General features: G+C 38.6%; 1 protein-coding gene across 1 annotated transcript; it reads left to right on the top strand.

Moving 5' to 3' along the window:
• The first annotated feature begins 11838 nt into the window (after positions 1–11838).
• LOC306652412 (arrestin domain-containing protein 4-like) lies at positions 11839–15830 on the top strand. Its single transcript, XM_079125322.1, has one exon. It carries the CDS (start codon positions 11932–11934, stop codon positions 13186–13188), a length of 1257 nt encoding a protein of 418 aa, XP_078981448.1. The 5' UTR covers positions 11839–11931; the 3' UTR covers positions 13189–15830.
• The last annotated feature ends 901 nt before the right edge of the window (positions 15831–16731 follow it).

The raw sequence follows: 16731 nt of genomic DNA, 5'->3' as shown, positions 1-16731 counted from the left end.
TTTCTTACTGACAATAACAAAAATGATGACAATCTCAAAGGTACAAGGGTCACTAGTTTCAATTCTCAAGAGTAAACTTGTTCTAAGTCCCTCAATAGCTAAAAATCCCTAACCATCTTAGTTGTACCCCCAGGCTGCATACTAACTTGCTCCCTGTCTCAGTAAATGGATCATACACTGGGGGAGGAAAAGTTAGAAAGACAGAGGTTGGGACACATTTTCAGGGCTTGGAACACTATGTTATGAATTAAATGAATTAATCAGGCAAAAAGGGGTCCCAAAAGGTTATTCCATGAGGTAAATGATGTAAGTACAGTTGTCCAGAAGTGGTTAAAAGCACTGAGTGTCAGGAGAATGAGGAAAACAAGTATTTTGAGTCTCTTCAAGTGTTATTAATAAATAACTGAATCAAGGGGACTGTAGAGAAAAAGATATAGAAAGGAAAGTATTCCCTGAAGTTTCACATAACCAAAAGGAATCATAGTTGAGTAATTTCAACAAATACATACTAGTATGATGATCCCCATTTTTGTTTAGTGGCACATTCAAAGAAAATTCTTTACAAAATCAAAGTGATTAAGACATTCAGAGTGATGAGTTAAGAAACTTCAAGATTTGCATAGTAAAAATATAAATGGGAAAAGGAACTGATAGGTTGTGATTTTCCAAAAGCAAAACTCAATTTTCAGAGCAATTTGAAAATTTACAAACTTCTCTGAAAATCCTTGTGATTTTTTATTTTCCGTTACACTAATGGCAACTTCATCTACTGCTTTAGTAATAAATGGAAGGGAATTAACGCACCCTAAAAGTCATTTATGACCTTTTAGTTTTTATCAAAATTACAGTTTTGTAGGACAAAAAATATTTGCCAAAGTATTTTAGTTTACCAGTATCTTTATGTAGGAATGACCTATTCACTGCTGCTGACCAAAAACAATTTTAGAAAGTTGACTGGAAAAGTAGGAAGACATCATTTACTCATTCAGCATTACTGAGTACTTAAACTATGGTAGGCCATATGCTGTAGTAGAAACAGAGAATGCTTAAGTAAGAAACAGCCTTTACCTAAAGAAAAGTCTGTTTAAAAAAATCCCTAGGAAAGACATACAAGACAAGTAAACATCCAGAATGTCAATAAATACCTTATGAAAAATAATTACACTTTGGGCACAATTCAACTTCCATTATCTCAGTGCATTTAAATTTTCATAGCAAAAGGAAAGATTTGCTAAAAGGCTAGTGTATAAATTCTCAGTGGTAACTACTTTCCAAGAGCTAGTTTGGTACTACTTATATAATTGTCAAAGGATCAACTGAATACTTAATTCACATTTTTGGAAGGACAAGGCAATTCCAATAGAAGAAAAAAAATGACTAGATATATGATATAAAAGCATTTCTACAACTCTCTATGTGGTTTGGGCCAAGTCAATTTCCTCCTGTATTATATCCTCAATTTGTCTTAATATCTGCTATTACCTACATCAGTTATTAAAATAGCAAATGCACGATACACTGCTAAAAAAGTTGGAGAAAAAATTTTAAATAAACCCAAAGTTCAGTATTATAAATGAACTTTCATTAGAAAACTTCACTCTACAGAAACAGGCAAAAATATCTTTTCACAGAATCCTTGTCACTGAAAAAAAACTGTAGGTTTTCATCAGTTCATTTAATAAGTGTTTTTGAGTACCTACAAAGTGCTAAGGACTATTTAAACATCTGGGTCTAGGAGAGTGAGGAAAATGGGCAAGTTTGTGGAGCTTAATTGAATTAAGAATACATTTGAGGCTGAGGTGTGGCTCAGTGGTAGGATGCTCGCCTAGCAGATGTGAGGCTCTGGGTTCAATCCTCAGTACCATATAAAAATAAATAAATAAAAGTATATTTAAAAAATAATACATTTAGGAAAATAGGAATTCACTGAGGAGGTATTATTTCAGCAAAGACCTAAAAAGCTGAGTAACTGAACTGAGGGAAGCACACTTCAGGCAGAGGGAACAATTAGGTCCTCAACTCAGCTCACATGTGGATCATTGAAGAAACGGCAAGGAATCTTTAGAGGCTGGACTGGGCACAGAAAAAGTAGTAAATGGGGTTACAGCAGGGAATAAAACAGTGTAAGGCCTTGCAGGCTATTGTAAAGACTGATTTTTGTTCTGAAGAGACAGTGTTTCTTTGGATGGTCTTAAGCAGGGAGGTGACATGAGTGACTTTTTAATAGTTGGACAATTAACGCAAAATTTAAGGTGTTTGGAAACAGCTACTTTAAGTCAAAAAAATTTTAAGAATTTAAAATGAACACATGAATTTGGGAGGAAAACAAATAAAACATAAACAACGAGTCATACTAAAAATCCCTAGCTGCCAATGAAAGGATAGACGGGTCAGAAACCAGGTGTGACAGCTTAACATTTACTGCCAACCCGATTTTTTGCGATGTTAACAGGCCCTAATGGTGAGAAAAACTAAAGTTTTCAACATCACTTGGCCGCTGATGAACCTGAAAACCCCTCCGTTTGACAGGGCATGTGTTTAAAGACTCACCTTCACCTCCTGAAGTAGGTTTGGCCCCCGAGAGAGTCAAGCCATCTGGGGAGTGAGACTCGTGAGCAGGGAGAAGGCTCTCCAGTGATGTAACTGAGCTGCCCAGCGGAGCGCGGCTTATCTGGTCTACTGTCTGCCGCATGAACTTCAGGGGGCCATCCTCAGTGTCAGGGTTGCCTTCACCTGGCAATCACATCTCCCGCAGGTGACGAGCAGACTCCACCCTGGGTAATAAATTACCCTAAGGCCAGCACATTTCCCCGACCACCCTCCCCCCTCCCGCCCACCGGCGGGCCTGGGAATGGCCCCCAAGGAGACTGGGTGCCGATGGTCCCAGTGGAAACTCCCCGTCGCACCTTCCACAGCCACTGCGCTGGGCCCGCAGGCCACCATCCCCGTGCAGGGGGAGAGGACCGCCATGTTACCACCGCAACACCCGGAGGGTCTGTGGGCTGTGCCTGAGGGCCCTGAGGAGGAATGGGAGTGCTCACCTGGGAGAAGGGGAGCGGCTGGTCGGTAGCTCAATATGTCTTAGCCATATCCGCCACTTCTCAGTCAAAGACTCTCCCACTGTCGCCGTCCCAAACCCTTTTCGCGTCCACCAACACACTCACAAAACCTTGGTCACGACCATCTTCCGGGATCTCCCTCGCAGCTGTGCCGCTAACTCTTCCTAAGACGCACGTGCGGTCCCGCCTCCCCAGCCACACCACACCTGCGCGGTCCTTCCACCGCAACCCTTTGCGTTCGCATGCCAGGAGGGCGCTAACTCCGCCCAGTTGTACGCCCCACCCCAGGCGTGGGAGCCCTTTACTATAACTGTTGGGCGCACTGGAGCGCCAGTGCCTTTTATTGCTCCTGCCCAATCTCCTAGCCCACACGCCTTTGGACTTTCAGACTCTTCAGCTACCATGGGCGCTGGAGGCTTGTGTGCAACCTAGGCTTTCTGGTGTTTCAGGTGCTTCCTTGAAAGGTGTTTTGTGGCTGTCAGTGCTGTCCTCTCACTGCTCTAAGAGGAGGACCTTCTAAATTAAGATGTAATTCCTGAACAGCAAGATGGCAAGTAAAGGAGGTTACTTACCTTGCTGCTCTGCAGGTTGAAGCCAAGAAAGGCAACTTCTACCCAAGGTGAGTGAACAAAAAAAAAAAAGGGGGGGGGGGACTTTAATGGAACGGATACATCCATTTTTAATTTTGCTTTAAAAGAGTCTCTTTTAAAGAAATGAAAAATTGGGGAAAAAGTGTTTTGTCACCTACGTATATTTTATTCGGTACTTAGTATGTGCTGGGTGTTCTAAGTGCTTTGAATGCTTTAGCATATTTAATCCTCTAAGCCAATACATGAAGTATAGGTACTATGTATTTCAAAAGTGAATATAGTGAGAGATAGAAAGGTGATTTGCTAACTCAAGTTTAGTCAGCTGGCCAGAACATAAACTCAGGCAATCTGGAACCACAGCCTGAGTTTTTAACCAGCCTACTGTACTGTCTCCTTAAATTGGCTAAAACCTGGCATAGCAGGTATAAAAGGAGGCAAACTTGTCTGATCTTGACTTTAGTAAGACTGAGGAGTCTTTTTTTAAGAATGTTTCCTAAAGTTTTTTGGTAGCTTCCCTTTATTACAGGTTTTCTCTTTCTATTTTGAGTTTTGTCATTATTTAGTGTTGCATTTTGCAAAATGTCTTTTCTAGTGTTTTGAGACAATAATGTTTGTTATCTTTTGTTAGTTTAATGTGTTCTGTGACTAGATTTTCTAATGTTGACCTGTCTTGTATTTTTCAGAATAAACATTAGCTAACAATGGTTTATATATATTTTATTTCTCATTTGTCAGATGATTTTACCATAGGTTTACTTACTAGTTCTGGAAATTAAGATTGTGAAGAGGAGAGATCTTTAGAAGCAGTACTGATTTAACCTCAGGTGAAAAACTAAAGGCTAACAGCTTAGTTTATTAGTTTAAAATAAGAATGACTTCTGATAAGATATTTATTTTTCACTCAATAGGGATTTTTAAAAGCACTTATCTAAAAATAAGTCCAGAAACTGTGAGTCTTAGTGTATAGACATTATGGCATTTTGGAATTTGTAATCTAATTTTAATTTGGGTGTATTTATGTATTGGAGGGTGGTTAAGGGAGGTAATTTGTGACTCCAAAAGAGTGGGAATTTCTTATCTAATTAATAATTTAGTAAAGATCATAAATTGATGCATGATTTATTTGGTGATTTTTTTTATTGTAAACAAATGGGATACATGTTGTTTCTCTGTACATGGCGTAAAGGCATACCATTTGTGTAATCATAAATTTACATAGGGTAATGTTGTTTGATTCATTCTGTTATTTTTAGCCTTCCCCCGACCCCTCCCATCCCTCTGTTCCTTCTATACAGTCCTTCCTTCCTCCATTCTTGCCCCCCTCCCTAACCCTAACTCTAACACTAACCCCTCCCACCCCCCATTATGTGTCATCATCCACTTATTAGCGATATCATTCGTCCTTTGGTTTTTTGAGATTGGCTTATCTCACTTAGCATGATATTCTACAATTTCATCCATTTCCCTGCAAATGCCATAATTTTATCTTTCTTTATGGCTGAGTAATATTCCATTGTATATATATACCACAGTTTCCTCATCCATTCATCAATTGAAGGACATCTCGGTTGGTTCCACAATCTGGCTATTGTAAATTGAGCATCTATGAACATTGATGTGGCTGTATCTCTGTAGTGTGCTGATTTTAAGTCCTTTGGGTATAGGCCAAGGAGTGAGATAGCTGGGTCAAATGGTGGTTCCATTCCAAGATTTCTAAGTAATCTCCACACTGCTTTCCAGAGTGGCTGCTCTAATTTGCAGCCCCACCAGCAATGTATGAGTGTACCTTTCTCCCCACATCCTCGCCAACACCTGTTGTTGCTCGTATTCTTGATAAACACCATTCTAATTGGGGTGAGATGGAATCTTAGGGTGGTTTTGATTTGCATTTCTCTTATTACAAAAGATGTTGAACATTTTTCCATATGTTTGTTGATTGCTTGTAGATCTTCTGTGAAGTGTCTATTCATTTCCTTAGCCCATTTGTTGATTGGATTATTTGCATTCTTGGTGTAGAGTTTTTTGAGTTCTTTATAGATTCTGGAGATTAGTGCTCTATCTGAAGTATGATTGGTAAAGATTTTCTCCCACTCTGTAGGCTCTTTCTTCGCATTCCTGATAGTTTCCTTTGCTGAGAGAAAGCTTTTTAGTTTGAATCTATCCCAGTTATTGATTCTTGTTTTTATTTCTTGTGCTATGGGAGTCCTGTTAAGGAAGTCTGGTCCTAAGCCGACATGTTGAAGATCAGGACCTACTTTTTCTTCTATAGTCTGCAGGGTCTCTGGTCTGATTCCAAGTTCTTTAATCCATTTTGAGTTTAGTTTCCTGCATGGTGAGAGATATGGGTTTAGTTTCATTCTGTTGCATATGGATTTCCAATTCTCCCAGCACCATTTTTCTCCATTGCATATTTTTGGCCCCTTTGTCTAGTATGAGAAAATTGTATTTATTTGGGTTTGTGTCCATGTCCTCTATTCTGTTCCATTGATCTACCTGTCTATTTTGGTACCAATACCATGCCATTTTTGTTACTATTGCTTTGTAGTAGAGTTGAAGATCTGGTATTGTGATACCGCCTGTTTCACTCTTCCTGCTAAGGATTGCTTTAGCTATTCTGGGTTTCTTATTCTTCCAGATGAATTCATAATTGCTTGCTCTATTTCTGTAAGGTACGTCATTGGGTTTTTCATTGGAATTGCATTGAATCTGTATAGCACTTTAGGTAGGATGGCCATTTTGACAATATTAATTCTTCCTATCCAAGAACATGGGAGATATTTCCATCTTCTAAGGTTCTCTTTAATTTCTTTCTTTAGTGTTCTGTAGTTCTCATTGTAGAGGTTTTTCACCTCTTTTGTGAGATTGATTCCCAAGTATTTTACTTTATTTTTTTTTTGAGGCTATTGTGAATAGGGTAGTTTTCCTAATTATTCTTTCCAAAGATTCATTGTTGGTGTTTTGAAGGGAATTTTGTTTTAAGTTTTACTTCCTGTTTTTGGTTTTTATTGCTTAAAGCTTTCTTTGGTTGTTACATTAGAATGTTCTTGAGAAACCTACATTATTGTATTTCTAAACTTCTCTTTTCCTTGTGTATTCTCATTTGTGATTATAGTCATGGATCATTCAACAACAAGGATACATTTTGGTAAATACATAGTAAAGTGATTTGTTCATTTTGTGAACTTCATAGAATGTATTTACATAAACTAAGATAGATATGACATCACTAGGCAATATCATTTATGGGACCACCATGGTAAATGTGGTCCGTTACTAAAGGAAATGTTATTACACGGGGCACATGACTTTACTTAGGTTTTGAAATCAAACGTTCTTAAAACATTTTTGTAGATTAATATGTTGAAAACAATTATTTAGTAAAAAGAGATATGTTACAAAGAAGTTTGTCTCTCAAGTAACCTAAGAGAAATCAGTGAATTTAGAATAATTTTTATTGCATTTAAAATGAAATAAGATAAATAACAAATTCTAAATTTGAGAAAAATACAGTAAATAATTATCAGGTATATTGTATAAAAATTAGAAAAGAGCTGTTGTGTAAAGTGATTACATCTAATAAAAAACTAATAATTTATAGAATTTTTGTAAGGTATATTAGTTTATATTTTCTCTTCATAAAACATATGTTGACCTACCCATAGCACTTACAATCACTTCTACATTTCTTATGATTTACATAAGGACAAATTGGCTTCAATCATTGCCACATATTCAGAAATGTTTTTGTTCTTAATTATAATGTGATATGTACTTAATGTATAATTTTTAATTGAGCATTTAATTTTTTCAATTTTTTTTATATATGACAGCAGAATGTATTTTGACATATCATACATACATGGAGTATAACTTCCCATTCTTATAGGTAGTTTTACATGATGTGGAGTTTACACCAATTGTGTATTCATATATGAACAAATAGTAAAGTTATGTCTGATTCATTCTACTGTCTTTCCCATTTCAAACCCTCCTTCCTTCCCCTTATGCCCTCCTGTCCAATCTGATGAAACTACACACACACACATGTGCACACACACACTGCCTATTGTGAGTCAGCATCCACATGTAAGAGAGAATGTTCAGCCTTGGTTTTTTGAGATTGGCTTGTTTAAATTGGCATACTAGTCTCCAGTTCCATCCATTTGCCAACCAACACTGTAATTTTATTCTTCTTTATGGCTTATGTTTCATCATGTATGTATACCACATTTTCTTTGTCGGTTCATCTGTTGAGTGGCACCTAGGTTGGCTCCATGGCTTGGCTCTTTTGAATTGAGCTACTATACATATTGATGTGACCAAGTCACTATAGTAGGCTGATTTTGAGTCTTTGGATATATGCCAAGGAGTGGGATGGCCAAGTCAAATGGTGGTTCCATTCTGAGTTTTCAGAGGAATCTCCCTACTGTTTATCAGAGTGCTTGTACTGATTTGAAGACCCACCAGCAACATGTGAGTGCACCTTTTCCCCACATCCTTGTCAACTTTTATTGTTGCTTTTATTCTTGACAGTTGCCATTCTGACTGGGGTAAGATGCATCCTCAGTGTAGTTCTGATTGTAGTTCTCTAATTGCTTGTGATGTTGAACCTTTTTTTCGTATATTTGTTGACATCATGTTTCTGCTTCTGTGAAATGACTGTTTAGTTTCTTTGCCCATTTGTTGATTGGGTCATTTGGGTTATTTGGTGTAGAGTATTTTGAGTTCTTTATATACCTGGGGATTACTGCTCTATCTGAGGTGCAGGTGGCAGAGATTTTTTCCCCCATTCTGTGGGATTCCTGTTTGTGTTCTTGTTTGTTTACTCTGCTGTGAAGTTTTTTAGTTTGATACCATCCCCTTGATTCTTGATTTTACTTCTTGCACTTTAGAAGGTGTTTTTTCTTTTTTGTTTTGTTTTGTTTTTTGGTGGTGGTGCTGGGGATCAAATCCAGGGATTTGTGCATGCTAGGCAAGTACTCACTCTACCAGCTAGCTATGTCCCCAGCCCTCCTTTAGGAATCTTGATGAGGAATTTGGTTCTTAGGCCGACATGATGGAAAGTTGGGCCTACTTTTTCTTTTAGTGTGTGCAGTATCCCTGGTCTAATGCCTAGGTCCTTGATCTACTTTGATTGGGTTTTGTGCACTGTGAGAAATGGGGATCTAGTTTCATTTTGTTACAATTGGATTTCCAGTTTTCCCAGCATCATTTGTTGAGGAGGCTCTTTTCTCCAGTGTATGTTTTTGGCACCTTTGTCTAGTATGAGAAGCTGTATTTATGTGGGTTCATCTCTATGTCTTCTGTTCTATACAATTGATCTTCATGTCTTTATTGGTGCCAATGCCATGCTGTTTTTGTTACTATAGCTCATAGCTCTGTAGTATAATTTAAGGTCTGGTTCACTTTTCTCCCTAAGAATTTCTTTGACTATTCTGGGCCTTTTTTTTTTTTTTTTTCAGATTGATTTCATGACTGCTTTTTCTATTTCTATGAAGAACATCAGAACCTTATAGGAATTGCATCGAATCTGTGTGGTGCTTTTGGTAGTATGGCCATTTTGACAGTGTTTATTCTGCCCATCCAAGAACATGGAGATCTTTCCATCTTCTGAGGTCTTCTTCAATTTCTTTCTTTGGAGTTCTGTAGTTTTCATAGTAGAAGTCTTTCACTTCTTGTTGGATTGCTTTGCAACCATTTTATTTTCTTCAAAGCTATTGTGAATGGGATAGTTTTCCTATTTTTTCTTTCAGTTGGTTCAGTACTGATGTCTGAGATGCAGTTGATTTGAGTGTCAATTTTGTGTCCTGTCACTTTGCTGGATTCATTTACGAGTTCTGGAAGTTTTTCAGTGCAGATTTTGGGTCTTCTAAATATAGAATAATGTGCTCAGTAAAATGGGGATGGTTTGTGTTGTTGTTTTCCTATTCGTATTCCTTTGATTTCTTTCATTTGTCTCACTGCTCTGGCTAGAGTTTTTAGGACTGTGTTGAGTAGAGGTGGTAAAGGAGGGCATCGCTGACTTGTTCACTTTTTACAGGGAATGCTTTTGATTTTTCTCCATTTAGAATGTTAGCCTTGGGTTGCACATATATGACTTTTGTAATGTTGAGGAATGTTCCTACTATCCCTAGTTTTTCTGGTGTTTTGAAGATGAATAGATGCTTATTTGGTTGAATGCTTTTTCTGCATCTATTGAGATGGTCGTGTGATTCTTGTTTTAAGCCTACTGATGTATTGAATTAAACTTATTGATTTCCATATGTTGAACCAACCTTGCTTCTCTGGGATGAACCCCACTTGATTGTGGTGCACTATCTTTTGAATGTGTTTTTGTATGCCATTTGCCAGTATTTTTACATCTATGTTCATCAGGGATATTGGTCTGAAATTTTCTTTCCTGGATGTGTCTTTGTCTGGTTTTGGTATCAGGGTGATATCATGGAAAGTTTGGAAGGGTTTTCTCCTTTTCTAGTTCATGGAATAATTTGAGAAGGATTTTTGTGAGTTCTTCGTGAAGTTCTGGTAGAACTTGGCTGAGAAATCATCTAGTCCTGGGCTTTTCCTGATTGGTAGGCTTTTGGTGGCATCTTCAATTTCATTGCTTGAAAGTGATCTGTTTAAATTTTGCGTCCTCCTGATTTGATTCAATTTGGGCAGGTCATGTGTCTCTAGAAGTTTGTTGTTATCTTCAAGATATTTTATTAGAATACAAACTTTTAAAATCACTTCTGATTGTCTTCGGTATTTTAGTAGGACCCATTGTGATATTTTCTTTTTCATCATGGATTTTGGTGATTTGAGTTTTCTTTTTCTTTTTTTGTTGACTTGGCTGAGGGTTTATCAGTTTTATTGTTTTTTTTCAAAGAACCAACTTTTTGTTTTGTCATTTTTTTAAATTGTTTCTTTTGTTTCAATTTCATTGATTTTGGCTCTGATTTTGATTGTTTCCTGTCTTCTGCTGTGTTTGGTGTTGATTTGTTCTTTTTCAAGGGCTTTGAGAATGTGGTGTTAGGTTTTTTATTTGTTGACTTTATATTCTTCTGGTGAATGAGTTCAATACAGTGAACTTTCCTCTTAGCATTTCCTTCACAGTGTCCTAGAGAATTTGATATGATTTCTTTGTTTAGTTTTCATTTGGAGAAGCTGTCCAGTGATGAGAGGGTTGTGTTGGGGTCACCTAGTGTTATTGTGTTGTAGTGTATTTGACTTTCGGGGTTGGGAATAGTTGGTTTGATGTATGTATATGCTCCATTGTCTGGGGCATAGATGTTTGTGATTGCTATGTCTTGTTGAGATATGATTCCCTTGAGCAGTGTGAAGTAATTTTTGTCCCTTCTGATTAACTTTGGCTTGAGGTCCACTTTGTCTGATATGAGGATGGAAAGCCCTGCTTGTTTATGAGATCCTGGGAATATGTTTTCCCCATCCTTTTAACTTCATTCTGTGAATATCTTTGTCTATGAGGTGAATCCCTTGGAAACAGCATTTCATTGGATCTTTTTTTTGACCCAATCTGCCAGTTTGTCTTTTGATTGATGGGTTTATGCCATTTATATTCAATGCTATTGTTTAGATATGGTTTCTATTCCCTGTCATTTTGATTTATTTCTGGTTTGAATTGGTTGCTCTATTGATTTGCTGTTCTTTTAGTGTACTTCCTGCCTTTGCTGGTTTTCACTTTTATTTTTCATTTCTTCATGAAATATCTTATTTGGTATGTTTTGTGGTTCAGGCTTTCTAGTTGTGAGTTCTTTTAGCTTTTGTTTAACATGTAGTGTTTTTACTTTATCATCATTTCTGAAGCTTAACTTTGCTGGATATGGTATTCTTGGCTGGCATCCATTTTCTTTTGGAAGTGGGAATATGTTGTTCCGAGACCTCCTAGCTTCATGGGCCTGGGTTGAGAGTTCAGCTGAGATCCGGATTTGTTTCCCTCTAAATGTTACCTGTCATTTTTATCTGGTAATTTAAAAAATTCTGTCCTTATTCTGAATGTAAGGCATTTTCATAATAATGTATGTTGGTTTTGGTCTGTTGAGATGTTGCATATTTGAGGTCCTGTTGGCCTCCTGTATTTTATTTTCCATTTTATTTTTTGGGTTTGGGAGATTTTCAGATATTGTTTCATTGAAATGGTGGTACAGCTTCACCGGGCACCGCACAGCGGCCGCGGTGGCCCTTGGCGTGTGGCAGGCGCTCTTGACAGCGGCGCCTCTTTGCTCGCGACCCCGGCTCCCGGCCTCTCCGGACCTCCGTGGCGGGGTCGCGTCGCCAGCGGGATGGGCGGAGAGGCGGGGTCCACCGCGGCCTTAGGTTCCGAGGGCCGCGTGAAAAGCCTGGGTCTGGTGTTCGAAGACGAGCGCAAGGGCTGCTACTCCAGCGGTGAGACAGTAGCCGGGCACGTGCTGCTGGAGGCGACCGAACCCGTGGCCCTGCGCTTACTACTTCTGGAGGCCCAGGGCCGTGCCACCGCCACCTGGGGCCCGAGTGCTAGCGCCCGCATCTCGGCCAGCGGCGCGGCTCCTGCTGCCGCCTCGGAGGTGGAGTACCTGAACGTGTGCCTGAGCCTGCGCGAGCCCCCGGCCGGTGAAGCCGTCATTTTATTGCAGCCTGGAAAACATGAATTTCCATTTCGCTTTCAACTTCCATCTGAACCTTTGGTAACCTCATTTACTGGGAAATACGGAAGCATTCAGTACTGTGTGAAGGCAGTTTTGGAACGACCCAAGGTACCAGATCAGAGTGTAAAACGAGAACTCCAGGTTGTTAGTCATGTCGATGTCAACACACCAGCATTATTGACCCCTGTATTGAAAACTCAAGAGAAAATGGTTGGCTGTTGGTTTTTTACTTCTGGTCCAGTCTCGCTGAGTGCCAAAATTGAAAGAAAGGGATACTGTAATGGAGAAGCTATTCCAATCTATGCAGAAATAGAGAATTGTTCTTCTCGTCTGATTGTTCCCAAAGCAGCTATTTTCCAAACCCAGACATATTTGGCTAGTGGAAAAACAAAGACTGTCCATCACATGGTTGCCAATGTGCGAGGAAACCACATTGCATCTGGGAGCACCGACATTTGGAATGGGAAAACTCTTAAAATCCCACCTGTTACTCCATCCATCCTGGATTGCTGCATTATCAGAGTGGACTATTCCCTAGCCGTATACATTCACATTCCTGGTGCTAAAAAATTGATGCTTGAGCTGCCTTTAGTTATTGGTACAATTCCCTATAATGGTTTTGGCAGCAGAAACCCCAGCATTGCCAGCCAGTTCAGAATGGATATGAGCTGGTTGACACTGACCCTGCCAGAACAGCCTGAAGCACCACCAAATTATGCAGATGTGGTATCAGAGGAAGAATTCTCTAGACACGTTCCTCCTTACCCTCAGCCCCCTGACTGTGAGGGAGAGGCGTGCTATCCTATGTTTGCCTGCATACAAGAATTCCGGTTTCAGCCCCCACCACTTTATTCAGAGGTTGATCCACATCCTAGTGATGTAGAAGACACCCAGCCTGTTTCCTTCATTCTCTGAATGTACTTCAGAAATCACTGTGTTCATCATCAAATTAGAATGTTGCTTCTTTCCCCTGCCTTTCTGAGGGTGAGGGAGAGAAGGCTAACTTAAGAACATAAGTAAGAATATGAGAACATTCCAGTGGGCCAATAGGATGGTTGCACAAGTTTGTGGTCATATGTCCCCTTTGAAAAATGGGATGAAGATGTGAAAAGTCGAAGAATGTAATGGAAGTCCTGGTGGTGGCAGAGTAAGTGAAGGCATGCCTGTGCTGACCTGAGAGAAGGGAGCCTGGAACTGGTGGGAGTGCTGTGTGAGCACGTCCTGAAGAAGGCTTATCAACGTGGAACGGAACCAAGGTGTCTAAACTTAAGGCAACACAGACTCAATGGGAAAAGATAGTTACGGAGAACCAAGCTGCATAGAAGTGTGTGTGAATGGCAAAGTGGCCTACTCTAAATACAAAGTGAGACCCTCAGGTTTCAGGGTCTTCATGATTTCTTTCCATATTACCACATCAAGGACTAAAGTCCTTGGAAGCATCCTTTCTTGAGACCATGCTCACATAAGGTCTTAATGAAGTAATGACAGTTTTCACTCCTTCCGTAGTAGGTTTCAGTGTACTTGTTAGGAAACCTAGAAGGGTTGTGGAAGACTTGCCACTTCAAAGGGGAAAGGTGAATTTTCACATGAAAACGTGAGTTGTTGAAGGCTGTACTTTTTACCAACTGTAAGTACTTCAACAGGATATATATTTGATTTTCCTCTTGTCTTAATTTCCTATGGGCACATTAGAAAAAGAAAGGGGAACCAAAAGGTTACATCTTCAGGATGCCTTGATAACTACACAGTCAAAAATAATAATAATAATAATAATAATAATCTTAACCTACCTCTAATGGGGTTATCAGATATGTTTTTTAAACTCCAGGCCTGATCACCCTTCTTCAGGGTTTCTGCTATTTACTAAAGCAGTCTTATCTATCACTAAATCTGAAACTAGACCAAGGAGAAAATCCACAAGGTTAGCATTAAGTGAAAACAAATACATGTATACCTAAGGATATTTCAAATAAATGCAAAATCAAAGAGGGTAAAAACATTTTTTCAAAAAGACATACATTTAATTTCTATCAAAAGGCTTAAGTTGACTGATAGTAGTCACTGCATTATATGTTGTTTTCCAATTCTTTAGCAATTCAATTTAAACTGTGATTTTCTTTATTGTTTTGGTGCAATAGTTTAATTGCCATTTAACCTCAGGATATTCAGACCAACAGGATTGTGTTGCTGCTAAATGTTCTAGCAGTATTTTCACCGTCCCCCCTCCCGTCCTGTACATGGTCACAAGCTCACCTGCTTTCCTTCAGTCTGTTGGTTCTGTGAGCTGAGAACATTTCTGGACACTAAGTGGAAAGGAAATAGGGATTCCCATGATAGAGATTATGGACCAACTGGGTCTTAAGGGTTTGATCCAGAAACGCTGGTGCTTCCCAGGCATGATACTGTACTTCATTCAATAAGATGATTAACTTATCTTTAAATCAGTATGTTCACTTAGAAATAGAAAAATTCTTCTATGGTAAACTTTGTATTTAAAAATCAGTTGGCCATTTGATCAGGGATTTTCTACAAACATTAGGTAAATGTGTGCTTTTCACCCTCTCAGATACCTCTCTTCTCTGTAATCGTGTAACTATTGAACACACTTGTTTTCATGACAAGTCACTGTTTAAAATCACAATGCAAAACTGTTGTATCAGTAATTGTGGTACTAGATTTGTCACAAAACTTTAGTCCTTGCTTTAGTTTTTAGAGATTTTTTTTTTAAGCTGTTTTGTTTCTGTGTGTCTTTAAGCAGGTATGTGTATTTGAGTGCTGTCTGAACAGCTTTATTTTTACTTGAGAAAGATCATCTTCAGCTGTTTTTTTACTTCTAAGCTGTGGTTTACATGCCATGTTAAGACATTGTCCATCTCCACAAAACCAAAACAAAGGGAACAGTATGGACAGAGAGAGAGTTTAGTTATTTGGCTCCATGTAGAAAAGCAACCACTTAATGAAATCCTTCTGTAGGATTGTTTTATCTCCTTGATTAGAGAAATCACAAAGTTCCCCTGCAAAATCGAAACAATTTTGTAGCATCGAGATAATAAATCAGAAGTGTGACTTGATATTGGTCTACCTGACCTTTAGCAGAAGTAGATTCAAACTGCATATCTTTTTACAATTAAAATATCATTTTATGAATGTTGAAAAACATTGGAACAGAGAAAATCTGCAAATGAAGATAAAAATTTAGCTGCTATTATTTGCCTGTTTATTTCCCTCTTGCTCTTCTTTAGTTTAAAAAAAAAAAAAGTGGCCTTAGAATTTTTTTTTTTTGATGCAAAAAGTTTAAAATTGAAAATGTGCATCTTTTGGCACACAAAATCCTTCCCTTGGCAAAACTTTGTGTGTGTGTGTGTGTGTGTGTGTTTGTGTTTTGCACAATAAGAAACTCAGTAGGAGGGGTTATGTTTTTGATAAGTTAAGTATGAAAGCTTTTTTATTTTTATTAAAAATGTAACAGTTTAACCCACAGGAAGAAAACTAAAGATTGCATTTTGTATTCTTGTTTGAACCCCATGGGTTCTTTTTGTTAATAAAATTATTCTATTAAAAAAAAAAAAAAGAAATGGTGGTACATTCCTTTTGTTTGTATATCTGAGCATTCATCTATACCAATGATTATTGAATTTGGTCTTTTCAGGGTTTCCCATTTTTCTTGAAGATTCTGTTCATGGTCTCTTAATATCTTTTCTCCATAGTCAACTTTGTTTTCAAGACTGTATATTTTGTTTTCATTGTCTGAAACTCTGTCTTCCAAGCGATATAGTCTGCTGGTAGTGCTTTCAGTGAATTTTTAATTTGGTTTATTGATTTCTTCATTTTCAGGATTTCTGATGGATTTTTGTTGTTGTTATTGTTGTTGTTTTCAGAATCTCTCTCTTCTTATTGAAGTAATCTTTCACTTACTGTATTTTCTCTCTGATTTCAATCCTTATACCATCCTTTACTTTGCAGATCAATTTAACTATGTAAATTCAAAACTCCTCTAACATTTCTTCCACTGTGGTGTCAATGGATTCTATTACTGGATATCTTGGTTGGTTTGGGGCAAATGTTGTTTGTGTGTCTACCCATCTAACAGTATAGATCTGAGGCAGTAGAGTGTCTACCTAGGGGATGTATAGTATCCCTGAAGGTTTCCAGGACCTCACTTGTGGAAAAGCTGCCTGTCTGGGAGCTCAGCGGCCAAGGCGGTCGGCGCCGTGGCCTCCCCTCCCGCCTGTCTCTTCCCAGCGCTGCCTCCCCTTCTCCCCGCCGGACGCAGCTGCCGGGAGCGCTGCGGAGCTCCCCAGCTCGCAGGTGGTGAATATTTTATTCTGCTGGGAAATAGAAGAGTACTTTGAGTAAAAAATATGCCTCCCAAGTTCAAGCGCCACCTAAATGATGATGATGTCACGGGTTCAGTGAAAAGTGAAAGGAAAAATCTTTTGGAAGATGATTCAGATGAAG

This window comes from Sciurus vulgaris, assembly GCF_902686455.1.
Source record: "Sciurus vulgaris genome assembly, contig: HiC_scaffold_182_arrow_ctg1, whole genome shotgun sequence".
Lineage (NCBI taxonomy): Eukaryota > Metazoa > Chordata > Mammalia > Rodentia > Sciuridae > Sciurus > Sciurus vulgaris.
The sequence above is the reverse complement of the archived record's forward strand: the minus strand, read 5'-3'. Positions and strand labels throughout refer to the sequence as shown.

Excerpts from the sequence above, each read along its gene's own strand:
- LOC306652412 (XM_079125322.1), top strand. The coding sequence starts at position 11,932 with ATGGGCGGAGAGGCGGGGTCCACCGCGGCCTTAGGTTCCGAGGGCCGC.